At 37.9% G+C, this 27,533-nt stretch overlaps 1 protein-coding gene across 1 annotated transcript; it reads left to right on the top strand.

Moving 5' to 3' along the window:
- The first annotated feature begins 1,159 nt into the window (after positions 1-1,159).
- On the top strand, positions 1,160-25,237 carry LOC115411448 (RNA polymerase II elongation factor ELL2-like). Its single transcript, XM_030123577.1, has 12 exons — positions 1,160-1,336; positions 1,935-1,982; positions 13,542-13,669; positions 14,582-14,745; positions 17,660-17,904; positions 20,231-20,355; positions 20,648-20,762; positions 21,023-21,491; positions 22,493-22,544; positions 23,147-23,318; positions 23,490-23,534; positions 23,897-25,237. The coding sequence occupies exons 1-12, from the start codon at positions 1,199-1,201 to the stop codon at positions 24,005-24,007; spliced, it is 1,812 nt and encodes a 603-aa protein (XP_029979437.1). The 5' UTR covers positions 1,160-1,198; the 3' UTR covers positions 24,008-25,237.
- Positions 25,238-27,533: the final 2,296 nt, after the last annotated feature.

Below are 27,533 nucleotides of genomic sequence, written 5' to 3'. Positions count from 1 at the left end.
GATCATGAAAAACAATACGTAGACATCAGTTTCATGGTGTTTTCGGAATATGCCATTGTGTAGGCTTATTATACATGCGTCGCAAGCACACAGGGTATGGCCGGGCCCTCACCGCTCACTTGCTCCTTACAGTACATGTATGATAAGCCTACACAATGACATGTTCCAAAAATGCCATGAAACTGATGTCTAAGTATTGTCTTTCATGATCACACACCCCATACTGTAAGATGACAATTGTCTTACAGTGATTCCTTCCATACACCGGTAGCAGGCATGGTTTCATTGCTTGTTGTTTCTGTGTTTGTTGCTGCTGCGACTGTCTGGAATTCCCATTCCCACAATGCACTTTGCGACAAAATTTCTGAAAAGGCCCAAGTGACTTATTGGTTTGATATGTAAACAAACAGACTTCTTGTGTTGCAATAAATCACTCAGGGAAGATTAAATACAGAGAAAATTCATTGGGAAGTCACTCCAATTTTTTTTTTTTTTTTCTTGTTTAATAACCTGAACAAATATGATCAACCTGAAATGTCTTAGGAACAGTAACTGGAATTTGAACAAAATAATTTCTGTTAGTAAATGTTTTGTGCCTTTGTAGATCCACTGCAATCTGTAATGCACACGTGGAAATGTTAAGCTGAGGCATAATACTGTTAAAATTTCACTTATTTTCCTTAAGAAATTTCAGGTTGCTCATGTTATTCACATTTTTTAAAAGGACAATTTGTAGATGTAAACATTTTCGTAATGCAATTTTACTTTTTTGACTGTTATTTTACTGGTCTGCGCCGCTTAAGATCATATTGGGCTGTATGTGGCCCCTGAACTTAAAGTAATTTCCCACAGTTAATTAAATATAAGAAAATAAAGTGGATAAAATGATTAATAGCAATAAATCACTCAGAAAGGGTTAAATATAGTGGGGGGGAAAATGAAAGTCACGACAAAAATAGTTCTAATTTAAGAGCGTATAATCACATGATGAAAATGATTTAGGATCAAAAAGAACACATAACTAAAACAAATAAAGGCAGGGTTAAAATAAAGAAAGAAACAAGTAGCCTATATATACACGCGCAGAGCCCCACGCTGCTCGTGTCCCCGTGGCTCCTCCCACTCAGTGACGCAGCAGAGACGGTGCTGAACTGAGAGGAAAGCAGCTTTAACTGCTAGACTGGAGGAAAAGCCAGCGATGGCTTCGCTCAGACAAGAGCACCACTATGGGCTCTCCTGTGGAAAAAATAACAAAAACAGCCCTAACAGGACGCTGTACCATGTCAAGCTCACGGACACGGCTATCCGAGCTTTGGAGGCTTACCAGAACCTCAAGGTACATTTTCACCGTCTCTGTGTTTGTGTGTGTGTGTTTGTATGTGGAGATGAATTCACACTTCCACTTGTCAAAGTTGTCGCCTGTTCAGTTTGTCTTCATGAAAACTCACTCAAAGCTAAATAGTGTTAATAGTGTTCTTTTATTTCTTAGCTTTGTAGCTTTTCTTAGCTTTTTTTTTTCCTACAACGTCCAACCGTACAGTCTCGTGAGGCATAAATAAATAAATGAGCGCCGCACGAGCAAGTTTACAATTACTTCGGAGTTACCCATGAATCCTTTGGCTACAGGGCTGCATACATACCAGGACTGAACCCTGTGATTGTCGGGAAAGACAAGTCCTTCAGCTGTTTCTGGGAAAGCTTCCTTGTGCATCAAAGAACAGCAAAGAATAAACAGTCTGTCTTGTTATCTAATAGCCTAGTTTGTTTCCTAATTAGTTCCAGTAGAGGCAGGTTTTATTGATTGTATAACTTTAATTTGCATTTAAAAAGATTACAGGAGTATTGAATTTACTAAACTAATTATGCTACAGTTTCTGGTTAGTGATTGTATTCCCACAACAAATGCATTTTTTTCTGTCTTTCTCTGGCATCAGGGATCTTTACCATGTGAACCATCCATTTGTTTCAAAGGAAATCAAGGGGTAAGTTGCTTCAGTTTTTATATATAAAATGTAATCTTGTTATAAAGCTGCTTTGGAGACACTTATTTGTTTAAAATGCTATTGTACTACTGTAGTTCAGGCTGCAGCTCTTTTGTTTGCATGGACTTCAGTTGATACCAACATGCTGCTATTGATCAGAATCATCTTTATTCACCAATTACATAAACACATACAAGGAATTCTTTGGTGTTCGATGTTGTCTCTAGTAAATTATAAATACAAGATATTATTTGAAAAATATAAGAAAAGCAAAATAAGAAGAAAAAAAAACTATATACATAAGGGCACAGTATTAACTAATGTACAGTTTTGTGCAATTTTAAGGAAGTTAGAGCTGAGGGTCCCTAAAACAACAATATAATCCAAATAATTTTCTGAATTCCACTAGCTTAGGAGCTTTTCTTGATCACAAAAGCCTGTTGACACCCATGGCCCTCCGTACTGCTGCAGCCGGAGCCTCCAGAGCTCTCAGATGGGAGCTTATAGCTGTCGTCTCCAGCAGATAGGAGGCATGCAGGTTACTGGGTCAGGCTGGTGAGTGTGGAGAGGCTTTGTTAGGTCAGCGAGCGGCGCTGGGAAAAAGAGGGGAGGGAAGGAGAAGTACGCACAGGCACACACACTGACAGAGTCAACAATGGGGAGAGAGTTATCATGAGTGAAATGAGACGCTAAAAGAGACAGAGATTAGCCTTGAGCACCTTGTTCTCATCTAGAAAAACATTCTTTAATTGTGGATCATTTTGTGTGTGTTGAATGCATGTTTTTAAACCATTAGCCTGAATGCTGTTGGGTTCATAAGTTCTGAATCATAATCTGCATTATGTAGTCTGAACTATTCATGATTTTAATAAAGTCAGGAGCAGCAACATCCCCGGGGAATACACTACTTTTTAGTCGATGCTAATTGCATGAGCTGCTTTGAAAGAATGGCAACCCCCCTTCCTGGCTTGACAAAATGAGTTGAGTGGTGCTGAGTTTTGTGATTGTGTGCTTCAGGTTTGGACTTTAAAAGGTTTTGTGGTGTGTCAATGTGCTTTACTCTTAGTCATTCTCTACCTCGTCTCAGAATAAGCTGCACAAGCGGCTATAATACCCCAAGACTCTGGGTCAGGTGTTAGAGGTGAGGGCAGTTTGTCATCAGCTGTTTTTCTTTTTTTTCCTGTGTGTGTGTGTGTGTGTGTGTGTGTGTGTGTGTGTGTGTTGAGCTCATCATCTTTAAATCCAGTAAAACATAGGACATACACAGAAATAAATGTAAAACTATTGTACAGATTCACTTCATTACTATAACTAAATTATTGTAACTGAAACGTGGTAGTTTTAACTTTGCAAAAAACTAAAGATAAGCAGTATTTATCCTGGATCAGTGAAGAGTTATGTTAATGTTGCATGCAGCTATATCATGCCATATTGAAGCCATTAGTTATTATTTTGTAGTGTGTAGCATGTTTAGAAACCTGAGTCTTAGCCTTGGCATAGCTGAGGTTTTATACTGCAGCACTGTTGGACTTTTGGTGTTAGTTTAATGGCTAAGAGATTGCAGGCAATTTCACATACCTTCACTATATATATATATATATATATATATATATATATATATATGGCACAGGAGCTAAAGTTATTAGCCAAATGAATGTTTAGATATAATTATAGGAGCTGTAATGCTTCTGATTACAACATGAGGCATCATGACTTCAGTTTGCTCTAGCTTTCCCTGTCTACCTGACTCAGACATTCATGAATGTGTGTTTTTGTACGTGTGTGTGTAGCTCTGGCACACTTTTGGTGCAGTAATAGCTATGCAGATGACATGAACTCTGGCCTGCTAATTTTCTCATCCTATTCCCAGCTTAGAGTCCCCCTCTTTCGTGTGTGTGTAATGAAAAAAGATCAAAGTGGTGTGTGTGAAAAATATTACAGATTGTGCATGCATTCATCAGAGACGCACAATCTAACATTTTTACTAACTATGGGTATTGGCAGTATGTTAGTCTGATAGTGGGTCATGGCAAATATTAGTCTTCTTAACTGGAATTACTAACTTAAAGAAGAAAAAAGAGCTAAAAGAAATCATCCCTCCTAGATTTTTACGGTTACATACAGTTCAGTTGATGTTGTTTTTAAAATCAGCTTTATTTGCCAGGTATGTGTACACATACCATACAAGGAATTTAACTGCTTTTTCCATTGCCCCTGAAGTACATAGAATAGACATAACAGGTACAAACAGTGATAATGAAACAGAAGAAATTAAGACAAGACAGTACCCATGTTAATTTGCTTGTTGTAGCTGTTAAGTAAAACAATTATTAGATTTGTAATAAAGTAAAAGATGGTAAATTTCCAATGGTGTTCCTCCATAATGTTGTTCTTTGTAGATCTTGGTGTGTGTATTTACGCCATGTCATGTGTGGCCTTAAGCCATGATTTATTCATTTCCCACCTCCTTTTTCCTGTCCTGCCCCCTCTGCCCATTGTGAGGTAGTCTTTAGCCTGACCGGGATGTAGTGAATCCCCCAAGGACCCTCTGTGTGTGGTGTGTTTGTTTGTTTGGTTTAGCCTACTTGTGTGTACGAGACAGCACGAGAATAAGGGGATTTTTTTGGCACTGCTTTTTCTATCTGTGTCTAGGTTTTTTGTTTCTGTCTGTCTGTGTGTTTAAGCTGCCTATACTCAGATCCCCAGAGTCCCCTCTGATTGTGTGTTGTCTCCTCTGATTTGAATGACAATGAGTGGGGGAATGCAGGCTCTGTGTTTTCACCCTGCATGGATCACCCAAAATGAATCGAGTTTTCCAGCCTACTGTGTTACAGTCGGTCCAGATGTGTTATGGCCTGCCCTGAGGCTTTCTTTGTGTCAAAAATGATCCATGCTGTGGATCTAATGGAGTGAAAACTAAAATGGAAAACAGTGACACACGTGACCAAAGTTAAGAGTGGAGTTCTTGAAAACATTATGCTGAAATTGAAATATCTAAAGCAATGTAAGGATCGAGTCTAAACTTGTGCATGTTTTGAAGGCTAATAAGAATTTGCCTAAATACTTTCACATCTTAAAAAGAGCTTTTAGTGTATTTTTCTAAATCTCATGTATGTCACTTGCTACAAATGTGAGTTTAAATCACATTAACCAGTGGACCAACAAAGAGAAAGTTGTTGAGGGATTATGATGTTTTAAACACTGGTGGCTAAACCTAGGATGAAAGTCTTTTGCGCAGCCTTTATCACATATTTATTTAGCACGCGTGCGAGTGTAAGGCGGACACAAGTGGACTCTGAGGTCCAGCGGCACGACAGCTCTGAAGAATGCGTCCTCTGTCTGATTAAGCAGCTTGGAGATATGGAACACATCTTGGCTCGCCGAGGAACGAGTCCAGTCTAATTCCCTCATGTGAAAATCCACACCATAAGCTAATGAGGCATAAAAGGGCACTTGTTTCTACCCAACACATGTGTCATGGTATGGCTCTGAGTGTCTGGAAACAGTGCTCTGTGGAAGATCCCACCTAGCCTGGGGGGTGGGTGAAAGGAGGGGCTCTGGTTGGGCATGGTATCCCACAATTTGTTGGAGCTGACAGTTTGGGCCTGAGGCACCTGCCAGAGACGTATCGTTGTTGGCATCAGAGTGGGAAACCTCAGGGGATGCTTGTGGCACAGCACCCCTCGAATCCTGCATCCTCTCCAACATACCCAGCCTTCCCATCCTTCACGCAGTACTGGAGCTTGCAGTGCTGGCAGCGGTTCTGTCCCTCTGTGAAATTGCAAATGAAAAGGAATAGAAGGTGATTACAGGCTGGGGCTTGATTACATGCACTGTCTCCCACTCAAGGCAGCCACATTAATCACCCTGTGCCAGCATGTGGAGCTCCGCTAAAGAGAAAGCACTGTGTAGCTGCAAGCCTTGACTGATTGACTGCGGGATCATAAAAACATAGCTGCATAAAATACACAAAATCTCTGTTTTCTCTCTTTGTATATTCTTCTCCCTCACTGTTGCCCCTCATCTCTGTCTCCCTCTCTTTCTCTCTACTTGGCCAGAGACACAGACGCACATTGTGCTGTTTTGTATGGCTATCCTCCTTTGTGGAGGGGACTTGTCTTAAATGGCATGTGTCAACTTGTGGCCCTGGGAACGATTCGTCTCTTTTGTTTGTGATGAGATGATGAGAAGTAGTGTTTACTGATGTGTGGTGAGGATGAGGGCGGTGGTTGAAGGGCTGTCTGGCTGCTTAAACGTGCATGTGTTTGCGTGTATCGAAGTGACTGGCAGAGATGTTTGGCTGATAGCTAGACTTTGGCCTTTCTCCCACCTCAGTCTTATGAGTGGCATTAATGCTGATTACGCCCCAGTGAGAGGAGCTGGAGCAGAGCCTCTCTTTGCTCACGCTGAATTAACACAGCCACACATACAACACAGAGTTTGCATTAACACCCAGTCCAGAGTGACTTGCCTCCTGCTGATAACAGACAGTGGTGGTGGCGACAGGTTTCACTACCTCCTCCTCCTCCTGCACCTCCTCCCTCTCCTCCTATCAACCAGAAAGGGGAAGCAGTGCCATGGCATCCCACTCTGGAGCGGAGGAGGCCAGAACAAAAGACGGCCTGTTTTCAGAAGGCCATTACTCAGGCAGCAGAGGATGTGGAAACAATAGCCTGCATGAGATCTACACCCAGACCCCACATTCAACCAAAAGCTAGCAGGAAACATAAGCCCTGCTCACCGACAGCAGTCTCTCACAGTTTTTGTTCTAATCGACTTTATAGTTTGATAGAGCCAGGAAAATGGGCCTTTCCCATCTACATCTTCAGTGTGTGGAGACATTTATGACAGTTTGGAGTGAACTGTGGCTCATTAAGATAGTGTCACCACACATAGTTTGAGTATTAACTTGTATTGTGTCAAAACTTTTGTTGTTTTTTTTTTTTTCCTAATTTTTTTAATATCTGAAAGTGGCAATACTGTTCATAGACCTGAGGGGATGCAATGAGGTGATAACCTTGTGTGGGATTAATGCAAAAGGTAACATACATGCAGTGATTATGACCCTTTGTTAATGTCTAAATCATGATTTCCATGGTTTTCAGAATTAAGGCCAATACAAAAGTAAGTGTAACTCAATCATCTACTAACCAATTAAGTTAGTATTTGTCAGTATTTTAAGTTAAGTTTGTTTGCACTTAAATTCCCAGAGATTAGGGTGAAGCAAGATGTAAACACTGTTGGAAATAAACCAATAACCATAGCACATTAAACACTGGTATCTCTAATTTCCTTTTCTTTAATTGTTTGAACGTTTCTTGCAATTAAAGTAATACATCTGTCAATCATGTAACCCTATACAGATAAGAAGTAAATCATTATTTTATCCGTTTTCCCAGTACTCAGGTAGTAGTGCATAGTGAAGTTTCAAGTCCTGACATGATTTTATGAAGACTGGCAAAGAGAGTCTATGTTCCCTTTGCAGTAAACACAGTTTGCAGCATTTCAAGAGGAGACACCACATTTTACCATGCAGCTTTAAATGTTTTGTTGTTTTCCCTGGAATAGACGCTGTGAAGAACATGAAAGAAAACAAAATACAGATGTTTTTACTGATCCACACACTCATGGACTCACATGTAGGCATACAGACTCAGATTTAAGTGTAAACGTGCAGCCACATTACCGCTGCACATTCTAGTATTTCTGGTTTTCTGACAGGGTTAGTCTTCAACTCAAAAAACATAAGAGCTGTAGGTTACAAGTCATCAAAGCACTGATCTCCTGCTGCAGTGTTCTCTTACGTAATACTGATGGGGTGAAAAGTTGAAATGTCTTCACATTTCTTCAGCCTAATTTATAACGCGATTAGTAAGGCACGGCCTCCGGGAATGGATGTGCACTGATTTCTACATGTGACAAACAGAGAGAGAGCTGTCCTCACTTAGTGTAGTCAAAATGGAGAAAAGTTCTTCAGAAATGGACATATGAGTTGGCGTAACACAAGGAGATGGGTACAGTTCTATTGTGTTTTCTCTTTTGGACTGTGGTGCTATCTTCTTGATAAACTCAGCATTTGTGTTACACATATACGAAAACCTGTTGATATCCAAGTCTTTCATGATGTTCAAACTATTTAATGCCCTGTCCACACAAACAAGTTTTTTCTAAATGGATCTTTTCATTCTCTATTTTTTTAAAATAATTATGTCCATACAACCTTAAATTTTACAAAATATCTCTGACATCACACATTAAAAAAAAAAAGATACAAACTGGTTCTAACGCTCTGACAAATAATTGTTTCTGACGGACTAAAAACTGTGGACACTGCAGTTAAAATTGAATGTAGCATACACAGAGGCTTAAATCTGGAGTTTAGCAGGAACGATACATCAAGGGTTAAACTTAAGTTACATTCAGTGTTGGTCCAGGTTTTGGATTTCTCCATAACATTAGGCTGGTCCAACTCTCAAAGGTATTTGGACTGACCTTGATATACTGCAGGTTATGTACTGATCTGTACACTTGGATTTTATGTTTCTGGGTGGTTGTTTGTTATAATAATAGACCTTCGCAAAATGGGGTGTGATCCCTGAACACACAGATATAACTTTACTCTAGATAATGTTTTTAAAAATCTTTGTTTACATGTGAATGTAGAGAAAAATAGATTTTTTGCAAGATACATCAATGATATAAGATAAGATATTTTAATGTGGATGGGGTTTTTTCACCTACTAAAAAAGGTTTTTGTTTTAGTTGTGCATCTACATCAGTCCTGCAAACTGTTCTGTAACTGATTGGCGTACAATGCACAGAGCAGAAAAAGCAGAAGGCTGTATGTCATAAAATGTGGCAGAAAACTCTGATTGAGATGGGCTGTAGGAATGTTCCATAAACAGAATCATATCAGCATATTCAACATGTGTTAAGGGCTGTCTACACCACAAATGATAACGCTGTGAGCATCCACACTACTGATAACGTGATAACATTCTGTAAACAGTGGTACCAAACCCATGCTTGTGCGTCAGCTGTGTCAAAGCCCAAACTGAAAACTGATCACCGGGACATTTGGGTGCAGAGCACGAACTTGAAGCTGACACATACTTTTTGTCATTTATCCACAAAGCTCTTAGCATAAGATGGGGAATTTTTCATCCGCTTTTTTACCAACAATAGTATTCTGTAATGTCACTGTGGTGTGCACCATCCAGTTGATTTGGAACAGAGTTATACTTAGAGCTGTTGTTCTTGGTGTGCATGGTCCTGTAAATACTTAAATGAGAACATCCAATGGAATATGCTGTAGCAATTTGTGAATATTAGTGAAATATACTGTAAAATTTGCATGTAAATATAGTCATTGATGGATTCACAAATGTTGCATTATTTTAGTGCAGTTTTCCCAGAATCTGACAAGGATATTTCTTGAGGAAAAATAGGACTTTCTTTGTGAAGTCGGATTTGTTTTACGTGAAAGGAAAGAGTCCTAGCAGCATAAACATGGAGGGTGAGAGAGAGAGAGAGAGAGAGAGAGAGACAGAGAGAGAGACAGAGACAGACAGACCAGCTTGTGTGAACTGAGCAGGCATCAAGGGAAAATGAAAACAAATGTGTCTCAGACTTGGCTCCTCAAGGTTGACCTTCACCTTGTGGCCTCTGGGGGTCAGTGAGCATTACTGAGGTCAGAGGTCACTCATAAGAGCAGGGAAGTTTATATTGTATTTAATAATTAATTAATAGCTTTACTCTTGACCCTGAAAGACTTTGTTTTGAGGACTTGTATTGTTTGTTTGTTTTATCAAGAACTGTGCAGATCAGACAAACCACAGATTCTCTGAATATTTTACTTGAAAGGAAGATAATAAATATTTCATTATTCATGGTCAGTTGAATTCTTATGTGCCAAGTCCTTTGTAGGAGCGGTTCCCTGGGTGTGTATTGCCATGTGTGCCTCTCAGGAGTGTGTGCTAGAGTTCCACCCTGGCCCCTCAGCTGGGAATGAGAGTGCTGGTTGTAGTTTGCACAGCGGGGGTCTAGAGGTCTGCCTGTGGACTTTATATGAACAGTCGTCACTGCAGCCAAATGCCAGCGAGTGCTCCTGTGCAATGCATGACAGGGCATTCAAAACAGCTGGAATCCTGTGAGTGCACACAGCAAAATTCAATAAACACACTCCATGAATTATTAAATTTTGTTATTGTGGAGGAAGATTGGAGGCAGTGCCCTCTGAAGTTTTCCTCACTCACCGAATCATGTGTTTGCATTTAATTCTTGAGAACAGCACAGGCTTTGTTTAAAAAATGGAAGTTGCTTTAATGAGTATAACATCTCGGCTCTAAGTTGAAACGTCAAATTTTCACCCACAAGCACATTGCATCAGCAACACATCCAGGCATCCTTGAATGAATATGTGTGACCTCACACACTTTCCAGCATCGAAGCCTGATTAAAAAAAAAAAAAAAAAAAAAAAAAAAACTCCAGTGAAACCTTGTGTTTTCAAACTCAGAGAGGGTTTCAAGGTTGGACGTAAGCACCAGTCCAATAAGTAAGTTTATTTGGTAATTTATTTGGCATTTTTCTTAGAACATGGTAAAAAAAAAAAAAAAAGGCTTCACAAACATAAAATTGTTAAATGGGTAAAAAAGCAAGACTAAAAACACAGGTCAGGACACTAAATTGCATAAGTGTTACTTTTATTATCAAGTTATGCAGATTCTACCCTTAGGTAACCTTTCTCTGAAAAGGCAACAGTCTGTTTCACTTCCTTATAATAGACCTTCATGCTGTCCAAATGCCACCCAGAAAACACACTTAATGTGACGGATTTCACTTGAAGTGGCAGCGCTATTCAACATCTGTCCCATCTATTGAACAGAGGCCAATGTCCTCAGATCACTTATTTTGTCTGACCAGCGCTTTGAATCCCACAGCCATTAAGTTTAATAAAAAGTAAAAACACATGAACATAAATACAAAGCAATGCTGCTTTGCTGATGACTGTCTGCAGATTGTTTACTTATATCGACTAACAAAATGAGGAGATCCACCTGTGCTTCTTTGTCTAAGCTGGTTTCTATCTTTCACTGCTATTTGTACTCAGCTGCATACAGTGTGTATACATTCCTGGGGAAAGCCTGTGTAGACATGTGCAGCAGACTGATAAGAAAACAGAGCCAACGTTTGTTCCTTTGTTGCACAATTATGTCAATAGCACTTGAAGTGACAACACACAAGCAATGGGTCAGCCTTTTTGAAAATGAGTTTTGATTAAGTTAAAATACATGTTCATTGCCTTTATGAGAAAACGGACAGAAACTGCTCCATATTTTTTTGAGTCTACAAGATTAAGAGTTCAGTTAGCTGTTAAATTATTTATAAATCAAATGCAAATATGAAACAGTTGTGTACATTTTAGATTGTACTGCCCATTATTATGTGGATACACATGCAAAGAGGGTGGTCAGTCATCAGATTTGATAACCTGTAGCCCAGTGTTATGTGGCAGCAAAAAGGAAAGGTTTCCCCCATGTTAACCCTGTAGGTGCCAGAATTTTTATAAATTTATATATATATATATATATATATATATATAGATAGATAGATAGATAGATAGATATATATATAGATATAGATATATATATATATAGATATATGTATAAATTTTAATATTGAAATTTCAAAAAGCTGTCTGTTTCATTCAGTTATGTTGCTTTTCACAATATTGCATCTATGGCACTTAAAGGGTCAATTTACACTTGACACTGTGTCCCTCTCCAAAAAATGTCAGTGCAGCCTGTTTCATGGAGAATGGAATTGCTGTGAAACTTCTGAACCAATTAAGGATAGTATTTTGCATGTTTTTGATCTACAAGTTAACACTTTTTACCCTTGGCCTTTGCCACAGCGTACTGTCATCAGTTTGTTGTCTGTCTGTCCATCCGTTTTTGCAAAAACTTTGGTATTGACTGAAGGCCGAGGTTTTTTAAGTACGGGCACATTATGTTTTAAGTTACTGTGTACACCGGCGTAACTCCTGACTAGCTGGACTGACAATAAAATCTGCTAAAAGTAGTCACGGGAGACTGAGCTGATCTGGAAGTTGAAGCTCTGAGTAAAGTATTTCAAAAGTCTGTTTTTAGTAAACATATAATTACATTTTTTCAGTGGTCAAATCCGTGTAGATCCCAGCTTTTTTCTGATCCTGACTTTTTCTGATCTGTTATTATATGTCTCTCTGGGTGTGTATGCATTTGTCTGCCCTGGAGTTTGCAGCCTTGGCTCTGTTGTGCTTCAGCAAATGTGCCAGGAGATCTCACGGACACCTAAGACGAGTGACTGAAAAACACACAGTTTATCCAAAGAGGTTCATTTAAAGTTGCACAAATTCATTCACAATACTTTGGCTGTTTGTGAGCCATGTGTTGCCAAAGATGAAGCAAGAGGCAGTTTGCTGTTCAACAATTCTTTTCCTAAAATTATTTTTCAATAGGGAAAATTTCTCCCCAGCTCAAAAATCAAAATGAAAGTGCTTTGGGTTAAAACATCTGCATTGTGTCCACAGTTTGTAGTGAAGTGAAAGGGATTATAACTGCTTGTGTGAACAAGATCCTAAATTTGTTGTACACACTGTCATAAACTGGTTTCTGTTTGTATTACCTTTTTTGCCAGTGAAAAGAAAACGGCAGCAAGAATGAGAATGAATTATGATAAAGATCAGACTGTAGTAAATAATATAATTTTAAATTTGGAAAATAGAAAATACGGCTTAACTCCATTTGCTGCTGGTGGTCATAGTAATTTGAAGACTATTCATTTGTGTTAACAGTAACCTTGAATTTCTCAGTTTGACAGCCAGGATAAGTTTTAAGTTGTAAAATATTCAGTGTGGCATTGACTCCTTCAACAGTGCTTTTCTTGTTGATAACATGTTGTCAGATTGTTTGGACTTGCTGTTTTATAAAGTGAACTGTTCTTTTTAGACCTCTTAACTATTTTTCTCAGTGTTCTGTCTTTCCGATCAGCACTGTATATTATTTTTTTAAAAAAAAACTTCTCTGATTTATGATGATTACAAAAACCATGTGTTCGTGGCTGCAATCTTGGCTACAGTTGATTTGGCATGAGTGTGTGTTTCTGAGATCTGCTGAGTAGATAAATATGTTGACAGCTTGAATGGTTAGAACATCTCAGGAAAACATTAACACGTTAACACAACTGCATGGTGACATAATAAAACCATTAAGTTAACTTTTAGTTGAATGTTTATGTAAATAACCTGTAACAGCCTGTAAATACACATGTATAGCGTTTAAACAACTCTTGATAAATTATAGTTAACAGAAAAGTTTACCAAGTACAGATATTTGAAGTTGTGAAATAAAAGCCAGAGCGATATTGTACAAACCTTGGTTGTAAATTAGGAAGGAAAAGCCTCCACATACTTGACAGAAGTCATAATATGGATGCATCAAACCTGTAAGTGTTTGCATATGTTTTAATTGCGTTTCCTGGTTTTCTTTTTTGTTTTTTCTGATCTGTTTTATTTCCAGTACATCAAGATTCCAGCTCCCACACCAGAGTCACCTTCTGCTCTTCGTGTCTTCTCCTTTTACTTATCAAGTGACAGCAAAGACCAGCCTCAAGCCAGCTTCGACTGCATCCATCAATATGTTTCGAGGTGTGGACTGAAGCAGTGCTTATATTTGTTTTATTAATGTGCTTTTTCTACACCAAAATCCTTGTTTTCCATACTGATTTGCAGCAGATTTTGCCACATATTTAATAATTTCATAAAACATAAGTAAGTCTTCAGTGAATAGAAATCTTTTATCAAGGATTATTTTTCATGACTAAATGCATCATGAGAGACAGTTAGCACACAGCTTATCCCACACAGGATAGGGCAATTGTAATTTCCTGTATATTTCTGGTCTGACCCTCTCATTACTGAGACCTGTGATGCCTTGTTTATTGAGTGGATAAGCTTGGAAACTGAGGGCTATGCACTGTTGCTACCTCCTGTGGTCCTGTGGTCTCGGCTAAACCCAGTTTTTGATTCCAGTCAGCGGCTGCAGCCAAGAGCAACAGCATAACAGTTTAAAGGCAGGACTGTGCTCTCTCTGCCTACACATTGGTTTTTTATATGCAGCAGATAAAGAGCAGAAATGATCAGCTGTCATGTTGTGAAAATTAATATTAGATTAGGAGGAGGTAGGGTGGAAAGGCTCCCATTTTTTCAGCAAGAAACTATAAATCGTTGCTTTATTTACAGCATTAATACAGGTTCTGCTATGAAACTTTGTCTAAGATTATTTGTATTATTAACAGCCAGGTTAATCCTGTAGTTATTTACAGGCTCCGTCCTGCTTTGGACTAGGATATTTAGCTTTCTCACATGTAACGGACTGCAGAGCTATATCTAGACTGTGACATAACATACAGTAAACATAGACCTGTCTTAGCCAGCTGCCACCACAAAGCCACAGCATGTTGTATGCCATCCAGGTTGGTATGCTGCTCTGAGATAGCTCAAAAACTAAACATCTTTTCAGTGTTCGGAGTTCAATAGCTGTGTATTGCTGTTTTGCAGTGATGGTCGCGAGCAACTGGAAGGTCAGGGTATCATCCAGGACAAGATCACAGTGTGTGCCACAGACGACTCCTACCAGATGACCCGGGAGAGGATGTCTCAGGTAGAGAAGGATAGCTGGAGCCGCTCTGCCATTGAGATCAAACCTGGAGCCACACATCCAAGTAAGGATAAGTCTGTTTTGGAGCACAGGATGATGCATTTGCAGATTTTGATGGGAAAAAAGGCAGAAGAGCTTTGAGTTTGGAAAGGGCTCAGTAAACTGGATGTGAATACAAAGAAAGCGCAGAAGAAACACAAATAGAAATATTATAGCAGTCGTAAAAGTAATAGTGGTCTTTGCCTTACATAAGAAAGCATTACTCTATTTATTACTTAAAGCTGAAAACCAGATATTTTCATGTTATTATGTTTAACAAAACCAGATGTGCAGGCCATATTTTTTTGATTATAGAAATAAAACCAAAAGCTCGTTGGTGTCTCTCATATTTGTTATGTTGAACCTTTTTTCGCTTGTACTTTTTTATTTTTAAGGCCAAATTCTCTTTTCTTCTTTTTTATTACATCTGGCTTCAGAAAGAGTTGTGGGTTCAATCTTAATACATTGAAAAAAAAGTTTTATACAAATTAAGGTTTAGGACTCTCTATTGGTAGCAACAAATATGAGATTGAAAGCCAGATTGTTGTTCTGTACATGAATAGTTCTCGTAAGAAGAGACGGAGACATATGTCTGGAATATTACATGACAGAAATTATGTTACCTGCATGTAACAACATAGTCTGTCAATATATGTCTTATATGACTGGTTAAATAGGTATGAAATATATGCAGAAATGCCTGATTTCCCCTGAAAATATATCACTATTCTCTGCTACTGTATCACGGTTACTTAGAGGTTTGCAACTAAACTGAAATTGGAGAAATAAGAAATGCAATCTAGTGTACGTCTCTTCCTTATTTTTTCTTCCTTTCTATGACCTTTGTCGCAGAAGTATTATTGCCTCTTGTTGTGCTGCCAGAACTCCAGCACAGCTCAAACGCTTTACACCTAATTTAGAATGTGTCGATTGTGTAACATTAGGTCCTGCAGTATAAGGTTGCTTATACATTTACACCCATTGGGAAGTATCTAATCAGTGTGATCTACATTCTTGCTTCAGCCTCAGGACATGTTCATAAACATAGCATATTTTGTCAGGCGTGCCAAAACCCATATAGCGCACATTTTACATGCCATACTGTAATTATTACATAATTGAAAATGTGTTATTGTCATGATTCACTGCTGGAAGCGGGGTGATGATAAAGCATAGAGTCATTATATCTTGGCAAGCTGTAGTTTTGTGGTTGAAAGGAAAGCCGTCTTTTTCTGTACCTCCGCCTCATGCTGACCCTCAAAGCACAGATTAACCTATAATGGGATTAGCACAGAGATGGCTTTCACTGCTCTGTCATGCCCCACCTGCCTGCTGCAGGGATGTGAGCAATGACCAGTGGGCAAATACTTCTGAAGGCAAATCGCTGCCAGGTAGCATGCACATAATGTAAGTGATAAAATATACTGTAGTGAACCAGCTTTCACAGCAGTGCAGTGTAGAAAGCATGTAGGCTGGTTGAGAAAGGCAGCGTGGTTAAAATTCAGGCTCTTTCCTTTGTGTTACTCTCATCTGTCACTTTCACTTTTCACTGCTTTTGTTAGACCACCTACGAGAAAATGGTAGATATATCACAGCTTTTTCTTGCCAAGGACTCAACAAGTTGATTATTTGTTGCTTAGTCTCTATAAATGTCAAATTTTGTGGATTACTCACAAACATTTAAAGAATAGAATTGCGTTGTTTGTAGGTCTGACTTACAGAGAGTTGTCTGGAATAATTTTGCCACAAGCCAATTATAACAATTAATACTTTATTTAAACATTTACAAATATATAAACAGAATAACCACTATTTCCACTAAGATACATAATGCAATGGTCAGAGGAAAAAGCAAACATAATATTTAATTTCATTCATTATTAACAGATAAATAAGTTTAATTTACATATTTACAACTGCACCACTATATCCATTATTTCTGGACATTAGTATTGGCCTGTAATGGGGCCATTTCAAAGGTCATTTTAAATCCACACTTGACAGAGGTAAAGTTTTTGTATAATCCACAAAAATTTGCCAGATCTTCACAAATACATAAGCCTGTGTGTTTTCAAAGTTCCCTTAGCTATATGACACAATGAAACCTCAGAGCTAGAAACTGCATGCTGAAAAAGGCAAGTTTTGTGCAAGCTGGTTCTTTGTGGTATGTTCGTTTTGCCAGATTTAGCCATTTTAATGCCAGGGCACACCTCATTCCCATGTTCCACAGAGATACACTGCCAAGGCACTGTTGCTCAATCTTGGCCTCAGTGCTCCCCAAGACGAGTATGATTGATTTAAAGAAACACAAACAAGATGGAGAGTTTTCACCTATTCCTGGAAGATAATGGGTTCAGTCAGATCTGTCTGGCTATGACAGATGAGATATGAAATATACAGCAACACATTTTATGCATATTACACAGCCTAGCCAAAGAAAATCCTGCAGTCTAATATTTAGCTTTAGTTGTATTTAGCCTTTGACTTTGATTACAGCATGCATCGTGGCATTTTTCTGATAAGCTCATGCAGTGTCACAGCATTTATGTCTGTCATTTTTTGGAACAACATTGCTGAAACCTAGATCTGATCAACTAAAGCAACAACAGATCATAACAGCACCCCCACAGTTTACTGTTGACACTAGGCATGATGGGTAATCACATCATCTCCCTCTCTTCACACCCTGATGCACCTATCACTCTGGAACAGGGTCAGTCTGGGCTCATCAGACCACTTGACCTTTCTCCATTGAAACACTGTTCAATCTTTATGCTCTCTAACAAAACTAAGATAATGATTGTGTAAGAAACAAAGCTATTCACTGCAGAAATTATCCAACAGAGGTATCTGACCTATTTGCTAAGTTAAAAACCAAGTGGGGTGTTTTATACACGAGTATCTTTTTATGATACTAATTCTTTTTTTTGTGCATTCAGGTCGATCTGTTAAGTTCCATAAGAGGCCAGTTCCTCTGGCTGCATCAGACAGCAGCTTCTTCAAACAGTCGACCAACAACCGACGGAACAGTGGAACAGCCACGCCATCCCAGAAGCCCCTGAGGGAGCGAATAGTCCACCTGCTGGCTCTCAAGCCCTACAGGAAACCAGAGCTGCTACTGTGGTTGGAACGAGAAAGATCTAGCCCTAAAGACAAGGCTGATCTAGGTGCCATACTGGAGGAGGTATGCACAGCTATTGTCTGTGTATGCATTTACATGCACTGCAGATAGATCCGTCAATGGGAAGCATTATATTACGAAACACAGTTGCACTTATCAGATAGAACACTGAGGGTCCGTGTACGTCACAGCCATTCTATTTTCCTTTTGATAATGAAAAACGGAAAAGGATTCGTATTCAGTTTTTTGTTTTAAAATCGGTAAACGGAAAACTGCTTGTATCCTGCTATTCATAATTAAATTAAAAAAAAAAAAAAAAGCAAAAATTGGAATTGAGAAAAATGTTATTTTCTTTTCTATTCCCATTTTGCCATAAGTAGATCTTTTTTTTGTTTGTTTGTTTTTTTGAGCACACTTTGCTTGTTTTCGCCCACTCACGCCATTTGAAGCCTTTTTCAGTTGTACACTCACATGTATGTTTGTTTCCATCACCCCTTGCATTTTGCGGTTGAAAACCTTATTGAGCAGGGAGAAATATATAAACACTATGTCAGCCCAGGCAGTCATAAACACATTGTGTAATGAATTTACCCATATGTACTCTTTGGAGTCAACCACACACCACTGTTCATAAAACTTTTTGTGGTCTCTCTCTCTCTGTGCTCTCTCTTCTGCAACGGTAGTAAAAAGTTTGTACTATACTGCATCACTTTTTCCAAAAAAAGCTGCATTTTGGCGGGATATCCTAAATCTTAAAGCCCATGTGACCCAGGATCTATAAAGTAGAAATCTATATTCAAGATTTCCAACATGTAATCTTGTACAGAGAGGAATTGGAACCAGTCATGCTTTAATTTAGAAACATTTAACTTCTGTGACTTACCTGTATACATTTTTGAGTAAGTTCTAACTGATGTTTGTGTTCTTGTACCGTCATCATATGCGTGCATTTGTGTGTGTGTGTGTGTGTGTGTGTGTGCATGTTTGTGTATTTACTGGCCCTCCTGCTTGTGGATGTGTGTGCATATATGTGGTTTTTGTGCCAGTGCATGTATGTAATTAGGCCAACGCTGTAATTGTCTCTGCAGAGATTGTGCTGCAGCGGGACGAGCTGCATTGTCAGGAGGCTTCAGACAGATAGATGTCCTCAGAGAAAAGCAGTTTGACTAGATGAGAGATGAGGTTAACAGCTCTGTGAGAAAGAAAGCTTGCACCTTTTAGACATGAATAGAAGACTAGAGGCAGAGTTTGCATAAACCACTGTGTGTCGGGAATGTTGATACACCACTTTGAGCAGAGTTCCTCTTTGACATAAATAGCTGAAAACTCCATTTCTGTTACATTGAATCTTATTATTATTATTGTTGTTAGTATTATTGCTTTTAATATTTTTAGACTATACTCATTTGACCAAGGTGTTTTATAGTCTGATGGCAGTGATAATGAGAATAGAAAAAATGAACTGAACTTAAATGAGCATCTATTTAACATTATATTTGCGGTGTTTAAAGTTGATCTATTCCACTTAAGCAAAGACAGACAATGCATGCATAATAATGACATTAGCATCACTTCATCTGTCTGCAGTACATGTATTCTGAATAAGAAATGAGGAAGGAGCATTAACATTGTTCAGCAGCAGCAACACTGACGAGGCTGCTTGTACAACATTGATTTTTTTATTTAGTGGCTTCGTGATATAATCACTTGGGGTTTGGTAATATGGTAAAAAAGTCAACTTGCTTAGCTACCAAGAAAGATGCACGTATTCCTTAGTACTTTGAAAGGGTTTATTTTTTTCAACTGAAACATACAAACTTGAAGTTGCTAAATCCAATGTTGTCACCATACACACATTAGACCTTTAAAATTGCAACTCTAATTGCTGGCAAACACTTATTATCAAAAAATTGCATTTATGACCAGATAAAACTGCAGGAGCTGATATCAGGTAACAAGAACATAATCTCAGAATATATACCTTCTTTCTGCAGCTCTCTATTCTCAGTCATATAAATACAGATGACCTGACGTAGTTTTATGTTATTATGAAAAATGAAGCCACTTTTCCAAGCATTTGAGCCTGATCAGTGATTGTGAATTCTGGCTGTCAATCACTGATTTAACCTCCCTACATCTCTTAAAACATCCAAATTTGACTGTCAAGAGGTAGATTTTCTACACCCCAAAAAAACGTACATGTCGTGTCCTTGTTCGATCACATCATTTAAAGTGTTCTGAAAGCTTCATATGAAAATTTTGCCCAATGATGCTAAAAATCATCTAAACATTCTTAATATGAAATGTGGAAATATTAAATAACTCTTCAGTTCTTGTATTTGGTGTATAATGAGTATAGTTTAACATCATCTGTTTTATTGTATTTCAGGTGGCAAAGGTGAATCCCAAAGACAGCAGCTATCTTCTGCGGGATGACTTCTACAAGCATGTGCAGAGGGACTGGCCAGGCTACAGTGATGAGGAGAGGCAGCTAATCAGCAGGCTGCTGACCAGGTGGGTTAGAAACAGCAATACAACAAACACAGTAATGTACTACATGTACGACGTATTCCACCTAAACTCTTGTGGTTGTACTTTAGGATTGCTTCTCACAGATTTAGACAGGAAATAGCTCCAGTCTCCTGTCTCATCCTTTCTACAGCTAATAATCACTTTGAAACAGAAGTTGCCTGGTTCATTTTCATACTCAGTGTTGCTAGTTATCTTGTCACTCACCATAACTTTCCAGTAAAATAACCATTTTATTTTATAATGTCTGAATATTGGTGGTCTTGGTATTTAACAGGAAGCTGCAGCCACATATCAGCAACCAATCAAGGAACGTTCAAGCAAACACATCAGTACAAAGAACCCCAGAGGATACAACACTGCATCACAGCACAACAAAAAGTCCTACAATGGTAAATATATACCTCCAAGTGAATGTAGCACATCATTTTATTAACCCTTAAGGATTTAAACAGTTACCAGCCACTATTTATCATATATATATATATATCTATATATATATATATATATATATATATATATATATAGATATAGATATATATATATAGATATAGATAGATAGATAGATAGATAGATAGATAGATAGATAGATAGATAGATAGATATAGTATTTATTTCATTATTATTATTTATTTATTGTATTTTTTGTCAGAAACGCCCCGTGCCTTTTGACTCACTGGAGAAACTAGACATCAAGAGACAAAAAGTTGTGGATCAGGGGCTGCTACAGCGACCTAATGCACACGGACCTTTGAACAATAAAGTAGGACAAGACAATGCAACCCCTACTCTCATCCCTAGTTTCCACACGAAGACTGAGTTTCAAAGGACATGTAACCATACTGGAGGCAAAAATGGTTTACCGGGAGCCCCAAATGGTTTTCCACATATGCACAAACTATCAAGCACCTCCACCACACCTGGGGAGAAAGAATCCAAAGTCCACCAGATACCACAGAGCGACTCTGACTGCACTCACCAGCTGCTTGCCAACAGCCAACACAAAAAAAAGAAATCTAAAAAGCACAAAGACAAGGAACGGGAGAGGTTAAAAGACAACCAGGGCAGCGAGTGGATGGAGAGAAGTCCTGATCTCAAGAAAAACAGAGACAAACTTGACAGTAAGGCTCTATTATAATCAAATATTAAGCAAAGTGTTGACTTTCATTTTGTTCATTGTTTGGCCATTGCGCCATATAACATGTTTTTTATCGTTGTCACAAATAACTGTTTGCAACAGTATTTTTATTGCTCATCTGAATGCACCTCAAAAAAGTGACGGTGAGACAGAATTGTTTAATTGTGATTGTTTTATACGGAAGTTCCAAATGGAAGAAGAAATAATCAAATGTGATGATCTACAGTGTTAAACCATGAATGGCTGTATCATGATAGAAATAATAACATTAACAAAGAAAGCACTTGCAAGGGTAATAATAATTTAAATTTTTTTTTAAAAAGTCTGGTTAATCATATTAATTTTAGTGTCATTTTAGTCATAATTTGAAATTACAGTGAGAGGATTCTTCTTCGAGTGGGCAGTATTGTGGTCTATGTGGCAGTCTGGCTTAGAGAAAGTTTGCAGATGACAGTATTTCTTCTGGAACTATTTTTATCCATTTTATGGCAGCAGTCACACCTCCAAGACACTCTTTTGTTATTATGTGTCTGAAGTGTTTCTGTTTCTGTGTTTCTCCTCTGCACTTGCCTGCAGAATAACAAGTTAACCACATGCTTTGCACAGATGACCAGATGTTATTGTGTGTTAAGACTCTGAGCAGCTGTTTGCTCCGCTGCCCACTGGTGCATTTGTATTGTATTATCTCATAAGCCGTGTCTGTGTTCGCTCCTTTAAGCTCACTCTCCTGAGTCCTCAATGTGTTATGTGGCTGATTGACTCAACAACAGCTCAAGCAGTGCTTTGGGTCTCTGAGCTGAGATGTCTCCTGATACCCACAAGCTCTTAGCTAGTCTGCACAGACGGCCAGGCAGACGCACACAGTCACACTGTGGCTTTTAGCAAAACAAAAACACATTGCTCAACATTCAAACAATGATTAAGTGTCATGTAGATGACTGTACTGATTCACGCTAATGTCATTTTCTTTATCTTCCCTCTCAGATCCTGACAACACAAAAGCTGCGGCCTCTGAGGAGAAGCCAGATTATGTGGTGTGAGTGTAAACACCATTTTACGCTATTTTCTTGTGATGGTTGCAATGTATCATCAGAGTGATTCTTGCCTTTTCATATTTGGCATGAATAGACTAATCATACATGTTGAGAATAGAGTGACTATTCTGCTTTAACTGTTTGGCTTTTTTTTTTTTCTTCTCTAAGCACAAGCATTAAATCCTTCATCAACAGAATGATGAAATTGTTTTAAGTCAAAAACCCAACAGACAGAATCAGCTTTCTTTCTTTATTTCTTCTCTTTTTTGGTATTGATAATGTTAAGTTGCTGAGTGGTCTAATAAAATGTAATAATTTTGTCCAGTGGTATGAACTGAAGTAACATCAGTAAAGAAGTAGTACAAAAGCATAGCCTCATGTTGCCATCTTGTGTCAAAATGGGGTACTACAGAAAAGAAATTACCTGTCTTTGAAAATAGAAGGATAATGGCTATTGGAAAAAAGGAAATCTATAGTCAGGGTAATGTTTGCATTAGGATATTGGTGTATTAAATTTGCTGCATGTGATCGATGTGATTGACCAAAACAAATACAAGGTATCACAGGCATTAATTGTAAAAAATATAATTGTGTTTCCCTGTAGTATGTACGGCACCATAATGAACTTGGAGCAGCGACAGAGGTACCAGGAGGATTTCTGTGCAGAGTATGATGAATACAAAGACCTCCATTCCAGGATAGCCACCATAACTCAGATGTTTGTTCAACTCGGATCTAAGATCAAAAACCTGTCCCCTGGCACTAAAGAATATAAGGTAGAGTAGTCCAGCAGACCTGTAAACAGACATTTTACTGCCTTTGTTTATATCAAACATTAATAAACTGTGTATGTAAAAACTACAACCTGTTATATAGTGTTTGTGTCACATGCTTATAAAAGCTCTTTCATGCAGCAAGTTAATGATTTGTGTTTTGTCCAATTTTAGATAATGGAAGACCAAATACTGGAAAAGTACAACAAGTACCGAAAGGTGAGTCACACTGACATTTGGTTGAGTCATATAATTACTGTACATGTACACAAATATGGTGTGTTGGGCTTTAAATAATAAAATATCAGTTTGTCGGCATAGATTTTATAATTTGTCTGATGGATAAGAGGCTTTACTTAATAGGTTTTAAGACGTCCAGAATACTACACAAGATGGAGTGAACAGAAGAGATTAAAAATAGTAGAAGCATGCTCATAAGATGCACTTTTATGGGATTATAAAATGTTACCACATCTGTTTCTGCTTTATCATTTTAAATATTTCACGTCATCTGGTATTTTCTGTTAGTTTTGCTGCTTTTGTAAACGCCCTTTTCAAGTAAAGGTCTTTTCTCTCCACAGAAGTTTCCAGGCTACCGGGAAGAGAAGAAACGGTGTGAATATCTCCATGAGAAACTGTCCTACATCAAGCAGCTCATCATAGACTATGATGTTTCTCAGGCTTCTTCATAGTGTTGGCATTTTTTTTACATGGAAGCCTTGAAGCAGCTCAGGCGTCGGAGCGTTTTTTTTTTACATGAGACTGATAACAAAAGTCTTGGATGAATGAAACTTTAGGACTTATGGCTTTGGCCGGGACTATGGACGAAGCCACGGTCATCGCTGATTACAAGTCAAACGCAGATTTCTCTGTGGTATTTGCGAGTCTGTTTGTTTTGGAGTTTCACTTTATCATTTAACAATGTCTTGTGTGTGTGAAATTTGCAAAGTGGGAGCAAAAAGTCTTGCATACATCCTGACACTAACAAGACATGAACAATGACGTGATCTTGGAATCTGTGCACATCGTGAAACCGTGACCGACAGATCACAGACTAGTTTTGTTACAGCCAGTGTCGGTGTGTGTTGACGTCAAAGGTAGCAAATACAACTTTTCACATTCACTTTGTTTTGGACTGTTTCAAAGTACTTTCAAGGCAATGTATTCTTTCATTTTATTTAATTTAAGGGTCCTAATATGCAGCATAAAATATTATTCCATATCAGAGTTGCTTTATTGATGATACATGATAGCACATAAAAACAATATTAAGTTTTTTTTTTCCCCCTGCAGCCTTCATGTCTTATTATGTGAATGGGGTGAGATTATTTATCATGAAGCAAGACTACTGCTGTGTCCTTGACATATACCATACACTACAACTCACTATATATTTCTACAATAATTATTTTTTCCTTTAAGCATAAAAGAGCAATGCACTAAAAACCTAATTTGGATTTGGGACAGTAAACAGGTTTAGGAAACTGGAAAAGCTTCCTGAATCATGACTGTTGATTTTAAGGGTAATGTTACATCAATTTTGCATTGAAAATGATGTGGTGGCATCTCGCTTCCTGGCAAAAAGTATCATTCTCTGATTTAATTAAATGGGCAGCCCTAATGAAAGCAGCTTAAGTAAACAGTCCAGCAACTGGAAATTATTTAACTGGTTGTATATGTTAAGAGCTGCAGGTTTCATGTTGAAATCGCTGCAGTATGATGAGGAATATATCCCAAATGCACTTTGTAAAGTATTTATTACCCTCTTTTCTTTTAATGACAGGCAAAGGGACCACAAAGCCTAGCAACAGTGGCTAATTTGGTATGAAGAGTCATTTTTCCTCCACAAAACCATGACAGACATTGTTAATTTGCCCTCCTTGTACTGGCGCCAAGGCTTGTTTCAAGTATTTTTATCATGATGGAAAGATGTGTCTTTTTCTTGCTTAGAACTACTGATGTATTTATTTAAGCGACCTTCTTCCTGTCCGTGTTGTTGATCTCCTCTGCTTGACACGTCAGGCCGCATTAGCTCAAAGTGTTTGTATGCAAGCCACTGAGGGAGCCAAGTGGGTAGATGAATGGTTGGCTTAGCGTAAAAAATTGATGTCTTTTTTTCTCTCTCTCTCTCTCTCTCTCTCTCTCTCTCTCTCTCTCTCTCTCTCTCTCTCTCTCTCTCTCTCTCTCTCTCTCTCTCTCTCTCTCTCTCTCTCTCTCTCTCTCTCTCTCTCTCTCTCTCTCTCTCTCTCTCTCTCTCTCTCTCTCTCTCTCTCTCTCTCTCTCTCTCTCTCTCTCTAACTTGACACAGTTGTGGGGAAACACTTGGTTCTCCTCTGAATATTACTGTTGAAATGGTCAACAAAGACATCAGGCAGAAGGTTAATGGTGACTTTACCCAACATAAGTCTGCAATTGTTTATTGATTCACTGTAAAGGCAAAAAAAAAACAAGTGTCAGGTCACAGAAGCATTTTCTGATGATCGTTTTCATCTAAAATAGAAGACAGCGTTTAGAGATTTTACAGTGAACAGTGAATAATATTTCAGAAAAATAAGGAGCCATACTGGTAAAAAGGTGTACCTTTTGTTATAATGAGTTGTGGTACTTGGGTATTTTTACACATTAGTCTCTATGGTTGTATATCCGTATTTTCTAGGTGTTTTTTTTTTTGTTTTTTTTTTTACATTAAGTCCATCCTAAAGTAAAAGGAGACACCAGGCTAGTATGATTTCCTGTCAGTCACATTATGTCACCGTTGTTGCAACTTTTGTCCTGAATGTTACTATACAGTAAATGACTTAGAAGCCTTAAAATTATACTTTTATAAAAGAGAAAAAAACCTCAAACTGCCAATATCAACAAGGCGTCGTTTTTCACGCACATCTGTTATCTGCCTTATTACTGTTCGCTGTTACATTTAATGCAAACTTCGACTGACTGATGACAGCTTAACCATCAGTTACACTTTTTCACTTTCTGGTACTTAGTTTTGTTAACTGTGAGTGAGGTATATTCATTCATTTCTCATTTGGAGTACCGTTGTGGTTTATACAGCTGCTCATATTCCCAGTGAAATCTGTCTGTACTCTGTTCTTAGCACATGTAGCAGTTTGATTTGAGGACAGCCATGAGTGGTTTCTATAAGTGTATCAAAAATAAAAATACACTGTTAAATAACAACACTAGGTTGTAAGTGGTAAGTGTTACATATAAAAATTTCATTTTAAAGGATAATGGTGTCAAATGGTAGATTGAAGACCATAATTTACTGATGGTTTTTCAGTTTGATAAGCCACTTTGTTGTTCAGTATGATGAAAGAATCAGTGGTTTAAAGGAGAGAATATATGTTGTAAACATCACCAAATTGATTTTATTTATCTGTGCAAGTCTTAATAAGCCACAATCAAAGCTTTCACCTTTTTGTATTTTTTACTTTGTTTTTGGCTTGTAGCTACTGCACAGCTTGTGTTTTTATGTTCAGCACAGCTGAAGGGAAAGCCTCATCTTCAGCCTCAGAGGAATGAGACAGTATGCATCATGAACTGCATTTTCCAAATGTATATTTTCTCTGTACCGTTGTGCAAAGAATAAAATGATTTAAAAAAAAAAAAAAAAAAGCAGTTACCTTGAGACTGATTTGGGAACCTTGCTATTTGAATACTATGCAGATGAAGTTTTTTTTATTCACTTAGTTTTTGTTTGTTTGGTCTTTATTGTCCTAATTTTTTAATGGTCTCATGTACCGTCTGGCTTTGACTGTCTAGAAGTGTGTAATTTCACAGAAAAACACAATGTATGGCTATTTAAAAAAAAAAAAAGGAAGAAAAAGTAGGTTTAACTAGTAAAGATGTAGATAAATTATTGATCTGCACAGGGAAATTCAATTTTCCATCAGTACAAGGAAAACCAAGAATAAACAAAATCAACCCATGGGGCCAGTTCTAGTATTAGTTACACTTGTACCACGAAGCGCAAAAACGTGCTTTTAAAAAGCAAGCCATAAAAATGATTACACATAAATAATACATTCTACTTTCAATGATCTATTGTTTCACCAACATCTGACCTAATTGTTTATCAAATTGTAATTGATACATTCTAAATATTTCAACTCCTAAAATGGCTTTTTTTTTTTTTTTTTTTTTTTTTTTTTTTTTTTTTTATCATGACGCCACCATGTTTTCAAATGGAAAAAAAAAAGTAATTATTTTGAATAT

This window comes from Sphaeramia orbicularis, chromosome 3 (assembly GCF_902148855.1).
Source record: "Sphaeramia orbicularis chromosome 3, fSphaOr1.1, whole genome shotgun sequence".
Lineage (NCBI taxonomy): Eukaryota > Metazoa > Chordata > Actinopteri > Kurtiformes > Apogonidae > Sphaeramia > Sphaeramia orbicularis.
Note: the sequence above shows the minus strand (reverse complement) of the source record. Positions and strands in the feature narration are given on the sequence as shown.